We start from the raw sequence: 18,265 nt of genomic DNA on the forward strand, positions 1-18,265 counted from the left end.
CCAAGCTTACGCCAGTCTATTGAGAAAAAAAAAATGTTCGAACATCGCCCGAAATTACTCGACTTTGCATTTAGGATTTACGTTATGATTATTTTCACTTTGATTTTGTACAGTCTGACTGATATAACATTTTATAATTTTAACAACTTTCTAATTTTACATCAATAAAATACGTCTAATTTATTCTTCGAATACATCTAATTTATTCGTCAATCACTTTAATTTATTCTTCTAGTTACTTCTATTTAATTTCATAGTCACATTAATTTTTCTTTCGAAGTACATCTATTTTATTATATCACTTAATTTGATGATTTGAAATTATAACCCAATAACTTTTGTTTTCGTTTCACATTCTTTCTTTTTCCTCGAATTTCAGGCACGCGCCGACCTGTTGCTCGGAAACACGATAAGAAGACGGCGTTACTGTATATGCTCGCATCTTTATGCCTTCTACACGTGCTCAACTCGGCGTCATGGCGTCGCGCCTTTGTTAAGCCGGTCGAGACAACATGTAACGCTTGCTATCAAACTTCCAAATTTTTTTTTATTACGACAGCCTCTAAAACACTCGCGATGCTACTATCTTCAATAGATTTATTTTGCACTATTCCTCTAGTAACACTCACGCTTCTAAATCGCAAACTTTTAAAAACTCACATTTCTGTGACACTCCCACTTCTAAACTTAAACCCACATTTTATATCGTGTCATCTCTATCTTTTCGTCTACTCTCTCTAGCTTCTAAGCCACTCGCGATTTCATCAATTTTTCATCTACACTTTTTCGTCTAAATTACTCACTTCTACTTAGTTGATTACTTGTCAATCTTTGCGCAGCGGAAGCGTGCTGGGCCCATAACCTAATGGAAGTTTAGCGGAGGATAGAATAAATGATTGACACAAGATTCTATTTTAACAGAGAGATTTATTTGTACGTCTCGCAGAGAGTTGTGTACAGTCAGACGGTTACAATCCAAGTGAAGCTTAACATACATATATTGGCGGCTCGCAGGCCGCTATACGCAACTATAGTACACACACACTCTTACAGAGTGCGCGCATGCGCACACATATGAAATACTGAGAAAGCTATCTTAAACATTAAGCGAAACACTTTCTTATTTACATCATTAAGTATACTTTGATTGCTTACAATAAATTGCATACAAAAGCATAACTTACTTTAATAATGATTCAAGAAATCGCAATAAATTATGTTTTATGTTATATGTTAGTATAATATATAATAATTCATTTTAAAAAATCAAGAGAAATCGAACTATCAATAATCTTAATAGAGCTGGCCAAAGTTCAGCGCATGCCTTAGCATTCGCAGCTACTGCGACTATCACTATCATGTATAAAACAAAAATGTTACATATGTTTATCAAGAGTCTAGAGGTTTAGGATTAAGTTACGAATAATAACCATTTAATGTTGTTTGTTTTATTATCTTATTCACCCTTTCTGTTTCTTATACACTAGTGGAAAAAATTAAAGGATCAAAAAAAAATTCCAAATTTTTTGACGCTTTTTAACTCGCTGTATTTCCCTTGGAAATGGTCGTACTAGAATTTAAAAAACGCGTTTTCAAGTTTGAAGTTTCTAGTTTTGAGATCTCATAATCAAAAAATTTTTCAAGCAAAATGTTCTGCTCAATCGCGCCTTGCGCAATTGCCACGATATTCGCATTGATGAAAGGTTCACGTCGAACTTGTCGGACAATCGCCGACAAATAACCCTATAACCCATCTATTTGGAAAGAACATACTATAACGAATTTAATTCATTCGTTATGTCTCTCTCTTCCCACACATGCATATATATAATTCTTATACTTATACTATATTCAGATTCATATTATATTATACAGCAGCCTGCAGCAGCCGACAACGCCGAAGTATAAGGTAAGAGAGAGAGCGCGCTATGTCTATTAACGAGCCTATAGGCAGAGAGAGTCGCGTTCGCGTGTATGTGTGTGTGGTCGCGCTGCCGAAAAGCGTGACGAAAGAGTGGGGACGCCTCAGAGGCGAATTGACTGGCGGAGTAACGCCAGCGACACGTGTTTGGAGCGCACGTGGAATATCAGGTCTTTGCTCGGGCAGTTGCCGCTGTTTAGCGATTCTCTTTTTTGACTTTTTTGACTTGACTTCTCTTTTTTTTTGCGTAATCCGACTTCCAATCTGGCGTTGCCTTGGTTTGTTCGCGAATGCGTGCAGTGGTGCGGCCTTTTGACGAGACTGAGTGTGTGCGTGCAAGGACATAGCGCTAGGTAGTCCCACACTTCGTCACCACTGCGACCGGCGTCCGGGAACGCTGTTCAGCGAGCGAACGTTATTTGTACGGAGGGCTTGGCCATTGTCGCCTCATTGTAAGTACCAAGTCGTTTAGCTCTCTCTTGCTTGCCTGCTCGCTTCTCTCTCTCTTTACCGATTTGTTACTCTTTCCTTTTGATGCTATATATAAATCATGTTTGTCCCTCTTATTCTCTGCGTTTCTCTGACTCTGCGCCCGACTCTCATTCCCATTCCTTGGTGAATTCCCTGCGCTCGCCACTACTTTTCGCGCTTTTCAGCCACTGCTACCTGCGACGCTCTACGCGGGCCACGAGGCTGCTTGATATCGAGGCCGGCTAGTAGGCTTGGCCACACATGCGCCAGCGCCCTAGCCTTGTGGCATTACTTATTAAACCGAGCTGTCAACCAATCCATCCTCTCGATTGTAACGGCGGGTGAGCCAAAATCCCGTTATAATACAATAAAATTAGATTATTGTTTTTGGCATATATATTAATAATTTTGAAAAAGTAAGAGGAGTGCAATTAAAACGAGCAAGGGTTCAATTTTTTGCCTTATTTTTTTGCAAAAATATCAAGTATTACTAAAGATATCGCAGATGCAAAAAACGAAAAAATTATCATAGTTTTTAATTTTTGTTGGTACAACTGAAGGGGTTCAATTAAAATAATGAGCATTTTTGGAGGGTTCAATTAGAGATATTTCGAATGGTATTTTTTTCCACTGTACATTACACTTTGCTGGCTGTGTTAAGGAGGGTGGAGTAAGGACCTCCCTTACTCCAGCCGGAATGTTACTAAAAAAAAACACCGGTCGAAATATCTCTAACTGCACCCTCCAAATATGCTAATAAATCAAACTGCTCCTTTATGGTTCATTAGAAAAAAAATTATAAATAATCTGACAATTACGGAATCTTTCAATAGCGATAACTTGAAAAAAAAATTGTTATCTTCAAAAAATAAATATCTGACAAAACTGTACCTTGGCTAATCTTAATTGAGTCAACTTTATTTTCCGAAAAATATTTATACTAATGATAAATAATTGATAAAAACGATTCTCTCCTTACCAATACTATAGTAATGAGCAGAGCGCATGCGCGATTTACGAAATTGAGGCGGGAAGATTGGACGATATTGGATTTCTGATAAATAACAATTTATTAATTATAGATATAACACCCTATCAAAGCACAATAACACGAGTACACATTCATAGATTCCACATTCTCTTTCTCGTTATCTGAAAAATCTTTTAAAAAAGTATGGAAACAATAATATTTTCTATTGCTACATACTAATATCGCTGAGAAACATTTTCTCTTTTGCTCGGTAACGAGAAACTAAACAATACAGCGGTCGTTGCGGACACTGATAAATAATTGTTTATATCTCATATCTTTCTTTAGGACAAATGTCAAAATAAAATTTTTTAAATTTCTTTTATAAGTTATGCTATCTTCACGGTTGCGATGAATCTGTACTCGTATTATTGTGCTTTGATAGGGTGTTATATTTATAATTAATAAGTTATTGTTTATCAGAAATCCAAAATCGTCCAATCTTCCCGCCTAAATTTCGTAAATCGCGCATGCGCTCTGCTCATTACTATAGTATTGGTAAGGAGAGAATCGGTTTTATCAATTATTTATCATTAGTATAAATATTTTTCGGAAAATAAAGTTGACTCAAGTAAGATTAGCCAAGGTACAGTTTTGTCAGATATTTATTTTTTAAAGATAACAATTTTTTTTCAAGATATCACTATTGAAAGATTCCGTAATTGTCATATTATTTATAATTTTTTTTCTAATGAACCATAAGGGCGCAGTTTGATTTATTAGCATATTTGGAGGGTCCAGTTAGAGATATTTCGACTGGTATTTTTTTTTTTTAATAACATTCCGGCAACGGCAAGGGAGGTGGAGTAAGGGAGGTTGAGCATGCATTCTAGTTTGGTTGATGAATATTAGCCTTTAATAATAGACATAAACGGTTTTACATTTTCAATTGCATAAATATTTAATAAATGTTTAATGCGGGAGTTGTTTTTTTCGTGAAATGAACTATCGATTGACACATTGATTATTTTTTTTAGAGCATATTATGTTGACTTATTCATTGAATGAAATATGAGCGTTAGGTGTCGCAACATCCAAAAGATTTTTTTAATGTTTAATGACTTATTTGTTAACGAGCAATCAAATATTTACAACAAAATTTAGTGTTTAATTAATGAACAATCTAATACCATTATTAGCTTTTCGATTATATGAAAAAAAAACTTATAGATACTAACTTTTAGTAACCGTAATCTCTGTACTACGATATTATATTTTGTGTTTGTATTGTTAGAATAATAATAGGAAAATATTTATTGTTCTGCATTTGAAATTGCATTGTTAATAAACTAATAAGCTTATTGGTTACACTGTTGCACAAGTAAATTTTTTTCTGAAATGATTTTTGTATGAATAGTAAAACTACTTTCTGTTATTTTATTGATATTTTATTATATTTATTTTAAAAATTTTTAATTTGCAGTAAAAACTGCGCTTTTGGCATTCATCCCACAGATTGTTACTGTAATCTTTTATTGAAATCAAATTTGCTGTACACACTGACGAATGATTATTAATAAATGATGGTTAATTAGTTGAGTGGCGAATGTGCTGAACAAATAAGTATGGATATAAATGCAATGAAAAATAATCATATCAATTTGAAAAACAATATGCTTTGGAAAGAAAATACTAATTTCACGTTTTAATGTATTGAGAAGAAGATATATTGTTTACCTTATCAGAATAATTTCTATTCAGGTATGTAGATGTGTTTTTTAATCTGTTAATTAATTGAATGATTATTCGAGTGAGTGAATAATACATGTTAGTGACTGAATTAATAATATATATATTATTAATTCAGTTAGTTGTTACTTAAATAATTTCATAATTTATAATCATATTTCATCATATCAGAAATGCCATATATTTAATTTAAATTTTTCATATTCATTTTTTGTTCATATGGTTTGGGTAATAGCATTAATATTACTTCAAAAACTAAGTTCATAGTGTATTCTACAAAGTTATACAAGGTATAATATATGCATTAGCTTTGGTTCTCTATCTATATGAGATTCATGTAGACCCGTCTTCAGTATCATTTTCAGAAGGGTTGATGAAGTAATATATCATAACATATATGATGAATGTATTAACGATATAAAGAACCAGAATTGTGATAACAAATAAAATATTCAATTCCGGAGTTTGTTGGATTCATAGTGTTTTAGATAAAATCTCAAATTCTGGCCACTGAGCCACCATAACACATGTATGAATATTTGTAAGATCATTTTACTTTAATTTGAAATATATGAACTAGATGATTTGATTAATAATATTAACTCAATCATGAGAAACAGTAAAAATAACAGTTAAATCAGATGATTTAATATATTACCAATACGTAAATAAATTGAATATTTCCAATATTAAGCTAGACATTAAAGGAATGAATAAATTATGGTATATCTAAATTATTTCTAAAAATTTGTTAACATTATTTATTTAATTTTTTATAAAGAATATGAATAAGATATATAACATTTACCTTAAACTATGATTTATCAAAAAAAAATTGTGTTAAATTATATTTGAAATATAATTTCTAAAAGAATTGTTCTTAGTGTAGCTCAAAATTATATTAGAGAAATAGAGTATTAACTTAAAGTTATTTTAAATAATAAGTTCAGCTATTGTACTGTACCAAATATTAACATTGAAAAATGGCGAACATAGAAATAATTATCAATAGACTAAGGAAGAATTAATAATTTATTTTTGTTAGTTAATATTTGTGAAATTTAGAAATCTTTCTAATTATTCTTGGCCATATACTTGCTATTATAATTGGTAATAAGCAAGGAGAATTCAATGCTGGTTTCTAATTTGGTTCAACTCCTGAAAAAGAGAAATCTTTATTTCTAGCATGATTTGATAAATGTAAACACACTGCATAGATTGCTTGTTTCTAGCTATCACTTTGCTTATTAATTTGAAAATGTCAACTTTGCATGTATATTATTTATACATAACATTTTATGTTTATGGTGTTAAAAGTGTAAGAATAGCACATTTGGACTGTAAATAGTACTCTACTCCCAGATTAGAAGAGTGAAAAAGTAGACATGTAGCGAGACTCTGGACATTGTTGTACAAATGATCTAGACACGTTACGAGTACATGAAAAAGACATGAGTTTGAAGTTTGGAACGTTCAACTTGAACGAAAAAAACGAAATTTAGAAAAATGCCTTCTTATCAAAATTAATCGCTGAAATTCAATATAATAATGATAAAATGCCAAAACAAAACTATTGGAATCACCTACCACCCTCTAAAAAATACCCTTAAAAATTAAGACATTGTCGAATATTGTTATATGTTATTTAGTACAAAATAATTAATTATTTTCAACAACAATTATTTATTCTTATGTAAAATCATGAGTGAAAATTTTGAGCGCTTGGAACTACCCCGAACCACCCCTAATTTCATTTAAACAGGTAAGAAAGCAAAATTTATATCTTTTAGCTCTAATTTGTTATTAGCCACTAAATCGTTTTATATTTACGCATATAATTATTTATTGTCATGTAAGGAATTGGTGTACAAAGTTTGAGCGAGCGGAACGATACGCAACTACCCCTAAGTTAATTTAACAACTAAACACATATGGGGAATACGCAGTTTTTGGGCTGCCATTTGTTATTAGCCACTCGGTATTTAAATTTTTTTGTATATTATTGTTGAATGTCATGTAAAGAACTGGTGTACAAAGTTTGAGCGATCGGAACGATACGCAACTACCCCTAAGTTTCATTAACAATTTACGCGATCAAGGAAATTCGCTGTATTTACGCCCCCATTTGTTATTAGCCACTCGATATTTAAATTTTTTTGTATATTATTGTTGAATGTCATGTAAAGAACTGGTGTAAAAAGTTTGAGCGATCGGAACGATACGCTACTACCCCTAAGTTAATTTAACAACTAAACACATATAGGGAATACGCAGTTTTCGGGCAGCCATTTGTTATTAGCCACTCCTTTTTATAGTTTTTTTGCATAAACTTGTTGAATGTCATGTAAAGAACTGGTGTAAAAAGTTTGAGCGATCGGAACGATACGCAACTACCCCTAAGTTTCATTAACAATTTACGTGATCAAGGAAATTCGCTGTATTTACGCCCCTATTTGTTATTAGCCACTCGATATTTAAATTTTTTTGTATATTATTTTTGAATGTCATGTACAGAACTGGTGTACAAAGTTTGAGCGATCGGAACGATACGCAACTACCCCTAAGTTTCATTAACAATTTACGTGATCAAGGAAATTCGCTGTATTTAAGCCCCCATTTGTTATTAGCCACTCGATATTTAAATTTTTTTGTATATTATTTTTGAATGTCATGTACAGAACTGGTGTACAAAGTTTGAGCGATCGGAACGATACGCAACTACCCCTAATTTCATTAACAATTTACGTGATCAAGGAAATTCGCTGTATTTACGCCCCTATTTGTTATTAGCCACTCGATATTTAAATTTTTTTGTATATTATTTTTGAATGTCATGTACAGAACTGGTGTACAAAGTTTGAGCGATCGGAACGATACGCAACTACCCCTAAGTTTAATTAACAATTTACGAGATCAAGGAAATTCGCTGTATTTACGCCCCCATTTGTTATTAGCCATTCCTTTTTTTTACTTTTTTTGCTTGACATTGTTGAATGTCATGTAAAGAACTGGTGTAAAAAGTTTGAGCGATCGGAACGATACGCTACTACCCATAAGTTAATTTAACAACTAATCACATATAGGGAATACGCAGTTTTTGGGCTGCCATTTGTTATTAGCCACTCGATATTTAAATTTTTTTGTATATTATTGTTGAATGCCATGTAGAGAACTGGTGTACAAAGTTTGAGCGATCGGAACGATACCCAACTACCCCTAAGTTAATTTAACAACTAATCACATATAGGGAATGCAAAAAAACTATAAAAAGGAGTGGCTAATAACAAATGGCTGCCCGAAAATTGCGTATTCCCTATATGTGATTAGTTGTTAAATTAACTTAGGGGTAGTTGCGTATCGTTCCGGTTGCTCAAACTTTTTACACCAGTTCTTTATATGACATTCAAAAATAATATACAAAAAAATTTAAATATCGAGTGGCTAATAACAAATGGGGGCTTAAATACAGCGAATTTCCTTGATCACGTAAATTGTTAATGAAACTTAGGGGTAGTTGCGTATCGTTCCGATCGCTCAAACTTTTTACACCAGTTCTTTACATGACATTCAACAAGTTTATGCAAAAAAATTATAAAAAGGAGTGGCTAATAATAAATGGCAGCCCGAAAACTGCGTATTCCCTATATGTGTTTAGTTGTTAAATTAACTTAGGGGTAGTAGCGTATCGTTTCGATCGCTCAAACTTTTTACACCAGTTCTTTACATGACATTCAACAATAATATACAAAAAAATTTAAATATCGAGTGGCTAATAACAAATGGGGGCGTAAATACAGCGAATTTCCTTGATCGCGTAAATTGTTCATGAAACTTAGGGGTAGTTGCGTATCGTTCCGATCGCTCAAACTTTGTACACCAGTTCTTTACATGACATTCAACAATAATATACAAAAAAATTTAAATACCGAGTGGCTAATAACAAATGGCAGCCCAAAAACTGCGTATTCCCCATATGTGTTTAGTTGTTAAATTAACTTAGGGGTAGTTGCGTATCGTTCCGCTCGCTCAAACTTTGTACACCAATTCCTTACATGACAATAAATAATTATATGCGTAAATATAAAACGATTTAGTGGCTAATAACAAATTAGAGCTAAAAGATATAAATTTTGCTTTCTTACCTGTTTAAATGAAATTAGGGGTGGTTCGGGGTAGTTCCAAGCGCTCAAACTTTTTACACCAGTTCTTTCCATGACATTCAACAATAATATACAAAAAAATTTAAATATCGAGTGGCTAATAACAAATGGGGGCGTAAATACAGCGAATTTCCTTGATCGCGTAAATTGTTAATGAAACTTAGGGGTAGTTGCGTATCGTTCCGATCGCTCAAACTTTGTACACCAGTTCTCTACATGACATTCAACAATAATATACAAAAAAATTTAAATATCGAGTGGCTAATAACAAATGGCAGCCTGTAAACTGCGTATTCCCTATATTTGATTAGTTGTTAAATTAACTTAGGGGTAGTTGCGTATCGTTCCGATCGCTCAATCTTTGTAGACCAGTTTTTTACATGACATTCAACAATCATATACAAAAAAATTTAAATATCGAGTGGCTAATAACAAATGGCAGCCTGTAAACTGCGTATTCCCTATATTTGATTAGTTGTTAAATTAACTTAGGGGTAGTAGCGTATCGTTCCGATCGCTCAAACTTTTTACACCAGTTCTTTCCATGACATTCAACAAGTTTATGCAAAAAAACTATAAAAAGGAGTGGCTAATAACAAATGGCTGCCCGAAAACTGCGTATTCCCTATATGTGTTTAGTTGTTAAATTAACTTAGGGGTAGTAGCGTATCGTTCCGATCGCTCAAACTTTTTACACCAGTTCTTTACATGACATTCAACAATGTCAAGCAAAAAAAGTAAAAAAAGGAATGGCTAATAACAAATGGGGGCGTAAATACAGCGAATTTCCTTGATCGCGTAAATTGTTAATTAAACTTAGGGGTAGTTGCGTATCGTTCCGATCGCTCAAACTTTGTACATCAGTTCTCTACATGACATTCAACAATAATATACAAAAAAATTTAAATATCGAGTGGCTAATAACAAATGGCAGCCTGTAAACTGCGTATTCCCTATATTTGATTAGTTGTTAAATTAACTTAGGGGTAGTTGCGTATCGTTCCGCTCGCTCAAACTTTGTACACCAATTCCTTACATGACAGTAAATAATTATATGCGAAAATATAAAATGATTTAGTGGCTAATAACAAATTAGAGCTGAAAGATATCAATTTTGCTTTCTTACCTGTTTAAATGGAATTAGGGGTGGTTCGAGGTAGTTCCAAGCGCTCAAAATTTTCACTCATGATTTTACATAAGAATTAATAATTGTTGTTGAAAATAATTAATTATTTTGTACTAAATAACATATAACAATATTCGACAATGTCTTAATTTTTAAGGGTATTTTTTAGAGGGTGGTAGGTGATTCCAATAGTTTTGTTTTGGCTTTTTATCATTATTATATTGAATTTCAGCGATTAATTTTGATAAGAAGGCATTTTTCTAAATTTCGTTTTTTTCGTTCAAGTTGAACGTTCCAAACTTCAAACTCATAAAAAGACTTGTTTTTAGCGTCATCGGATTTTCATCATTGCGACTCTTAGAGACCCTCAGGATTGAGTATTTTCCTATATAGACAGTTCAAGTAATCAATTAGTTAGTTGGTTAATTTTATATGATCACTGAGCTCCAGGTTGTTATTCAAAAGTTAAGCTTGAGTAAACAATAGTAACACTATCCCGCGTGCCTTCGGTTCGCCGGGCGAGCATAATATTAAGATAGACGACGGAAATGTTATAAATAGTTCAAAAAATGACGAAACGAGAACTTACATGCAATGTAAGAGAATTTAACTCTTACTGAAAACAACATGGTAAATAGACGATAATAAACTTTGTAACTCGCAATCAAATAACAACAACAAAACTTACAGCAAAGTTGAAAATATAAGTTCACCTTCTTCACTAAACAAAACCTACAGCGCTAGCACATTTGAGCCTATGTAAATACCGACAGACTATTTAGAATTACATGGAGGCCCTACCATATTCGGGTAAAATACAGTACACCTACAGATAAGTGGTAAAGTTGTAGTAAACAGATATAAGTGAATTATTTAAGTCAAGAGAGACAGTAAAACGAGATGTCTTATTATCTTTCAGAATAGAAATAAGGTTAATCTATCACTGACAATAAATTCAATTGCCATGGATTAAAACGTTCATCCCTGGCCAACTGCAAAGAATCCCATACATCAAATGACAGAGAATGTAGAACCTTTATATAAAATACCCTTATCAATTAATAAATGGCATATGAATACATCTACTGCAAGGCAAAACGTTTGATGTTTGGTACGACTTCTTCAACATCTAACAATACAAAGGCATCCTCTAGACTCGTCACTAACGTAACGATCAATCTTACCAAAACTTTTGTTGACACAAATAAAAACACTGACTTACAATTCAGACCAACTGTATCAAAATAGTAAAAATCTCAATAGATGAAATAAGAAACACCTACATTTCAAAGAATCTTTTCAAATGCCACTAACAAGAATACTGCTTCTTATCAATAAGGTTATGTCTGTCCAAATAACCGTGATGCTACATGTTTGGAAAAACTTCAACATCGTCTACAGCCTCAATTCCAACCTCAACAGCAGCCGTTGCCGTAACATCAGCAGCAGTAGCAGTCGGAATGACGGCGACAAGAGCAAAAGCAACATGAACCGTAACGATGACGGTAACCGCCGTTACCTTATATATAGGTTAACCCTTTCAGGGGCGGGTTCCAGTGTTCTGGCACCCTATTTTTCCTCAATTTTTTCTTTATAGCTTGAATAATCTGAGTTTTAGATCGCTTTAATCTTTTTTGTTTGAACACTGGATGCTTGGGGAACAGGTTTTTTAGGTCAAAATTCAGAATAGCACTATATATAATTCTTTATAAACAATTAACAAACAAGATAAGGAGAGATTTTTAATGAAATTCGGGTTTGAGCTCATTTTACGACTAAATTCGCTGATATTTGGTATACGGGGGTTTTCAAGGGTGCTGATTACGAATCCAGTATCAGATTTTGGAAATTTAAAATGGCGGATCCAATATGGCGGCTTCGTCGCAAGAAAAGTTTACAAAATTCAATTATTTCAGCTGGTATTGCCTGCACATGGGTTTTCGAGGTCGCTGATAACGAATCCAGTATCAGATTTTGAAAATTTAAAATGGCGGATCCAATATGGTAGCCTGATTGTAAGTAAAATCTAAATAAATTTAATTATTTGAGCTGGTATCTATGTAGGGGTTTTTGAACGTGCTGAATACAGCCTGATTGTAAGGAAAATTCACAAAATTTTGTTATTATAGCTGTTATCACTTGTTTTTGAGGTCGTTGATGATGAAATGAGTCGTGGGTGTAGAAAACTTAAAACGGTGGTTCAAATATGGTGGTAAAGTTTTCATAAAATGTACTTATTATTATGTATTTCTTTTCGGCTAGATATTTGATTGCATCCGAATTATCCCAATAGGGTGGATAAATTTTTTTTATGACGATTTTTAGTATACTAGAAAAAGAATATCTGAGAAAGAAAAAACAAGCTTTCATGTATGTGAAATTTTGACCGTGTTAGAGATCACGTTTGAGTAGCGGGCTAACGGTCAAAATAGTGTGATCATAGTTTTCACTTTGTGATATATTCCTATTTTATTAGTTGAATAAAAGAGGAAAGTAGTATCGATAAATCAAGAAATTTTGACCGTGTTAGAGATCACGTTTGAGTGGCAGGCTAACGGTCAAAATAGTGTGATCTTAGTTTTAACTTTGTATTGAATTTTCTTATTGATTAGTTGAATTAAAAAAAACAAATAATTTTGAATAAAATAGTGATTCTGAAGAAGAGTATGAAGGATATCAAATCCCATCAGACGATGAATCTGCCGATGGAAATGACATAAGCGATGAAGAAGGTTGTGACCTGAATGTAGACTCTGGAAAACATTATGAGAATGATTCTCGTAGGTTCGAAAACAGTAAAATTTCATCAGATGAAACTTGGTCAAACCTTTACTTTTCTATAACTTACTTTTCATACAGAACGTTGGGCCAAAGAATATTCCTGATACTGTCATAACACCTGGAGATATTTTCTTGATGCTCTTATCGGTAGAAAATATCGAAAACATGGTTCAACAAACAAATCTATATTATCAGCAGAATAAAATTAAGAATGACGTTCCAGTGACTGCAGATGAGATAAAGAAATTTATTGGAGTGAACATAATGATGGGGGTCAAACGTTTACCGTCTTATCGTGATTATTGGTCTTCAAATCCTCAGTTGAATGATGCTTACATAAGCTCGTCAATGCTGGTCAAAAGATTCTCTTTTCTGCTTAGTAATTTGCATTTGAATGATCAAACTAAAGAACATAAAAAAAAGAGAAGCTAATTTCAACAAATTATACAAAATAAGGCCATTTATTGACAGAATTTTTGAAACTTATATGCAATATTATGATCCAACCAGAGAGTAATCTATAGATTAGAGCATGGTACAGTTCAAAGGCAGAAATACTATGAAGCAATACATGCCTCGGAAACCCATAAAATGAGGATATAAGATATGGGTAAGATCAGATATGAACGGTTACATATATGAATTTTAAATTTACACGGGAAAAATTAATGTTACTGAGAAAACTTTAGGAGAAAGAGTTATCATGAGTTTATCTCAAACTCTGAAAAATAAAAATTACCATATCTATTTTAGCAATTACTTTACAAGTACTAATTTGATGATAACATTATTGAAAGATGGAATTTCTGCCTGTTGGACAATTCGAAAGGACAGAAAAGGTCTTACTAAAAATCAAGGAAAAGATAAAGACATGAAGATGGGTGGCAACGAATACCGTACGTCAAATGATGGCATTAGATATTTGAAATGGGTAGATAAAAAACCAATTCATTTTTTATCAAATTTTCATGATCCATCTGATTTGTCTGAGGTAGAGAGAAGACAAAAAGATGGTTCATTGAAGACTATAGCTTGCCCTCAAATGTCGAAGGATTATAATGCTCATATGGGATGTCTTGACAAATCAGATCAGATGAAATCATTCTATGAAATCACAAGAAAAAGTAGAAAATGGTGGCACTGCTTACTATGGCACTTCATAGATGTCACTCTTGTCAACTCTTTTATAATTTTCAAATTACTCAATCCTGATAAAGATTTGAAATCGAAAGAGTTTCGTTTATTAGTTGTAGATGAGTTGATAGGACTAAATTGCCAAAAGAAGCGAGGAAGACCATATTCAAATAATCCCAAAACTCCTGCTTCAAAAAAAATCAAAACACCTGAAAGTATCAGGACGTCAGGACAGAAACATTTGCCTGGTGTTTATGAAGGACTCTACCAAAATTGTGAGTTTTGTAGTACTAAAAACAATCGACTTCGATCCCAATTCTACTGCATAACATGCAATGTGACTTTATGCATCAAGTCGAAGAAAAATTGCTTTGCTGAATATCATAAATAAAAAACTACTGCAGCATGGTACTGAATATCAAATTCATATTGAGCAAAGCTACAATTAGATTCTATTGGTAGAATTTTCAAAATATTTATTCACTAATTTAGATTCATAATCTTTATTTTGAAAATTCGGGACTACACCCGTGATCAGTTACTCTACATTGCAAACTAAAAAATAATTACAAACTTATGTAACTAGTAGAAAATTTTCTAGAATGCTGAAATCAAAATTAGCGACTTCTCAGACTCCCGTATAAAAAAAATCATTTTCTAATTTCAAATGTTTCACCAGCCATATTGCATCCGCCATTTTCAATTTTGAAAATAGGAGTTCAGATTCGTAATCAATGACCCTAAAAACCTAAGTATACAAATTTTAATTTATATAAGCTAATGTTTGGAAATTATGTACGCCATATTGGATCCGCCATTTTAAATTTTGAAAATCAGACTTCATATTCGTAATCAGCGACCCCGAAAACCCTTATATACACTTTCATGTCTAGGATAAGTGCAGCAGAAAAATGTGCCCCTGAAAGGGTTAAATAAAGATAACAGTAAGAATGTAACAAATAATAATATGAGTGCTGTTAACTCTACGATACTTAGAATTAACCCATTAACGTCCAAAATGTCAAAATTTCTTGCACGTTTTCAAAGTGATTTTTTCCTATGTAATTGGCGTTGAAAAAATTCTTGAACCACATATTCTGATGTAAAATTGCATGCTCTTTCAGAATCCGTTGCCAGAATCATGATAAAACTCACAGGAAAAGAGATATGCTCGATTGAAACATAAAAAACACCTAAATTTTCGAAAAAAAAAATTTTTAGGATTTTTTTTCGAAGTGTCACGGTGAAGATATCACCTTGCGACCGTGATCAAAGGTGATCATGGGATTTGAAGTTTAACAGGGAATTTTTTTGTTTACCTTGAACCATCGCTTCTTTACAAAATGGCGGAAAAAACGAATTTTTTTTTTTCAATCTTCATCAACTTTTTTCTCAAAATCTATGGTCTTTAGAAAAAAATTCATAAAAACAAAAATGCCTTAGAATCGCTCGAGGAACATTCTCAAATTTTTTCAGAATTTTTTGAGACAATTTTTGATTTTCCGGGAAACTTGGGAAATGGAATTTTCAAAAATGTCTCCAAAAATTCTGAAAAATTTTTAGGATGTTTCTCGAGTGATTCTAAGACATTTTTGTTCTTATGAATTTTTTTCTAAAGTCCATAGATTTCGAGAAAAAAATTGATAAAGTGAACATAGCGGCCGAAACGAATTTTTATTTTTTCAACTTTATCAATTTTTTTCTCGAAATCTAGGGACTTTAGAAAAAAATTCATAAGAACAAAAATGTCTTACAAGGAAGGTACCCGAGGTGTACCTCACCGATTTTCTTGAAATTGTGATATGTTGTAGAACATCAAAAAATATTCGACGCATATTTTTTTATACGTGCCCATAAGCCCATTTAAGGGGTGAAACCCACCCTTGAAGTTCACCCCTAAAAACAAATTTTTTTTAATTTCTCGAATACAATTCGTAATTTTTTACTGAAACAAAGTGGGTAACACTTGTTATTGAAAAGCACATATTTATGCATTGTTTTTAGTCATCAGACTCGTAACCCCCGTTTTTTATTAATGAAAAACTATATTTGATGACCATTTTTTTCACTATACACATTCCAAAATCTGTTAAATCTTGACAAAATTAATTGTTTTATGCACAATAATCAAAAATAAAGTTGACCTGTTCCGGCATTTTCAAAAAAAAAATCCCTTGAGGGGGTGAGCTACCCCTAACATTTATACTATTATATTTCATTATTCCATTACGATATCATGGTGTAAATTTCTTGGATACTATTAAAATTGTTAAGTAGTTGATGTAGTTTGAAATTTTCTGAAATCAGCCCTTACAAATGAATTCATCCCTAAAACTCAATCTCAAGTATTATTTTTTCATTACTTGAAAATACCCTAGGACTATTCAGTGGCGTAAAACGTGTAATAATATTAGTTCACATCCTTGGTATTGAATTAGAATTCTTCACCCCACTAATGTATCAACCCCTATTTTTCAATAAAAAAAATGATACCCTTTTCCATATGAAAATACTAGTTTCTTGAGTTTGACGAAAAAAATTTTGGCAATATGCACAATATTCAAATACGAAATCGACTGTTCTCACCTTAATAAAAATAACCTATAATAAGGGGTGTACCAGCCCCACAGGAGATATTGTCGTATCTCTATGATTTTATTCTTTTTCTATGGGACTTTCAAAAGTAATAAAAAATTAATGATTCAAAGTACAAAAAAATTTTAAATTTAATATTTCAATAGTTTCGAGTTTTAATGTTACTTTTTATAATCCTGGCAATAATGATAATCATTAAAAAATGTTTCAAGCATAATGATTTCTTACACCAAGAGCATCTTACAATTGCTGAGTTAGAGCAACCAGGAACTTCACAACGCTCATTACAATCATTACCAAAACTAAAATCTACGGGGTTATCAAATTTATCTGGCTTTGATTCAACGTAGCCACTTTTATACCATGAATATTTGAATAGGTTATTGTATCGAGGAGATGACAATTGATTATGTACCAAGGATTGGAGTTTTATAATGTTATTTCTTTTATGAAGTTCTATATCCTCATTCATTAATGTTACACTGTCCTCGAAGCGACGGACGTAATTTTTCCACACTCGGAAGCCGAAAGCATCTAGTGGCTGAATTTTGCCTGTTGTTCCTTTTGGAATTATTTTTACATCAACAATTTTGTTTGGAGGTGCTGCTTCCTTTACAGCATCAGGGCAATGCCCACTCCACGAATCAATTAATAAGACACTTGAATGCCCAACATTGGAAAAATACACATGCTTCAGCCATGTTTTGAAATGTTCTGTAACCATTGAAAAAACTCATTTTTATTCACATGACATAAGTTAAAAACTGTAATCATCAATAATAAATATCATACCTGAAGTCAGTTTGCCAGAAGCGGAAGGCATCACGTAAATATTTGATGGCTTGAATAATTTGGATTCTACTACCGGTCCAAAGGTTCCTTTACTTTCTTTTAAAACAATGAATAATGGGGAAAGCAGTCTCCCATCACCTGAAATGAGTGGTTGAATTGTGTAACTGTGAGTCGTCGAACTTACAGATTCTACAAGACATTCAATTTGCTTTTCGCCTTCAATAGCTAGTGTTCTTCCCGAGTGCATTTCAATTTGAAATCCACTCTGATCTGAATTGTAAATTGATTCCAAACCTTTGCTTTTAATTATTTTTTTCACATCTGAAACAAAATCATCAGCTGTTTTTTGTAAATATTCTCTCCCTTCAACAGTCTTTTTTGTTACGAATTTATTTATCTTTCTGCTGACTATTCTGTGAGCCTTTTTAAAATTTTGTAGCCAATGACGTGACGCTTTAAACCTTATATCTTCATGTCCAACGATTTTCTGAGCTTGTAATGCCCATTTTTGTAGATCTCTATCGTGAATTATATAACCGGCATCGGAAGCCGACTGAAAATTATCT

The 18,265-nt window shown here is 32.6% G+C and overlaps 2 protein-coding genes across 4 annotated transcripts in view; both read left to right on the forward strand.

Moving 5' to 3' along the window:
* The first annotated feature begins 4,613 nt into the window (after positions 1 to 4,613).
* The window catches only part of LOC131664196 (centrosome-associated zinc finger protein CP190), a 256,006-nt gene continuing 242,354 nt past the window's right edge, over positions 4,614 to 18,265 (forward strand). For 2 of the 3 annotated variants that reach the window (XM_058935103.1, XM_058935129.1), the window contains exons 1-2: positions 4,614 to 4,743; positions 4,846 to 5,123. The gene's annotated coding sequence lies outside the window, so the exon portion shown is untranslated. Of the gene's footprint in view, positions 4,770 to 4,845; positions 5,124 to 18,265 lie in introns of all 3 variants that reach the window. The other variant, XM_058935112.1, reaches the window with a different exon arrangement.
* Positions 13,882 to 14,703, forward strand: LOC131664757 (piggyBac transposable element-derived protein 4-like). The gene has a single exon (XM_058936098.1). The coding sequence runs from the start codon at positions 13,882 to 13,884 to the stop codon at positions 14,701 to 14,703; it is 822 nt and encodes a 273-aa protein (XP_058792081.1).

Source organism: Phymastichus coffea, unplaced genomic scaffold, assembly GCF_024137745.1.
Source record: "Phymastichus coffea isolate CEN01 unplaced genomic scaffold, Cenicafe_Pcof_1.1 PCOF00003, whole genome shotgun sequence".
NCBI classification, from domain to species: Eukaryota; Metazoa; Arthropoda; class Insecta; order Hymenoptera; family Eulophidae; genus Phymastichus; species Phymastichus coffea.

Coding starts and splice junctions, on each gene's coding strand:
- LOC131664757 (XM_058936098.1), top strand. CDS start 13,882: ATGAGTTTATCTCAAACTCTGAAAAATAAAAATTACCATATCTATTTT.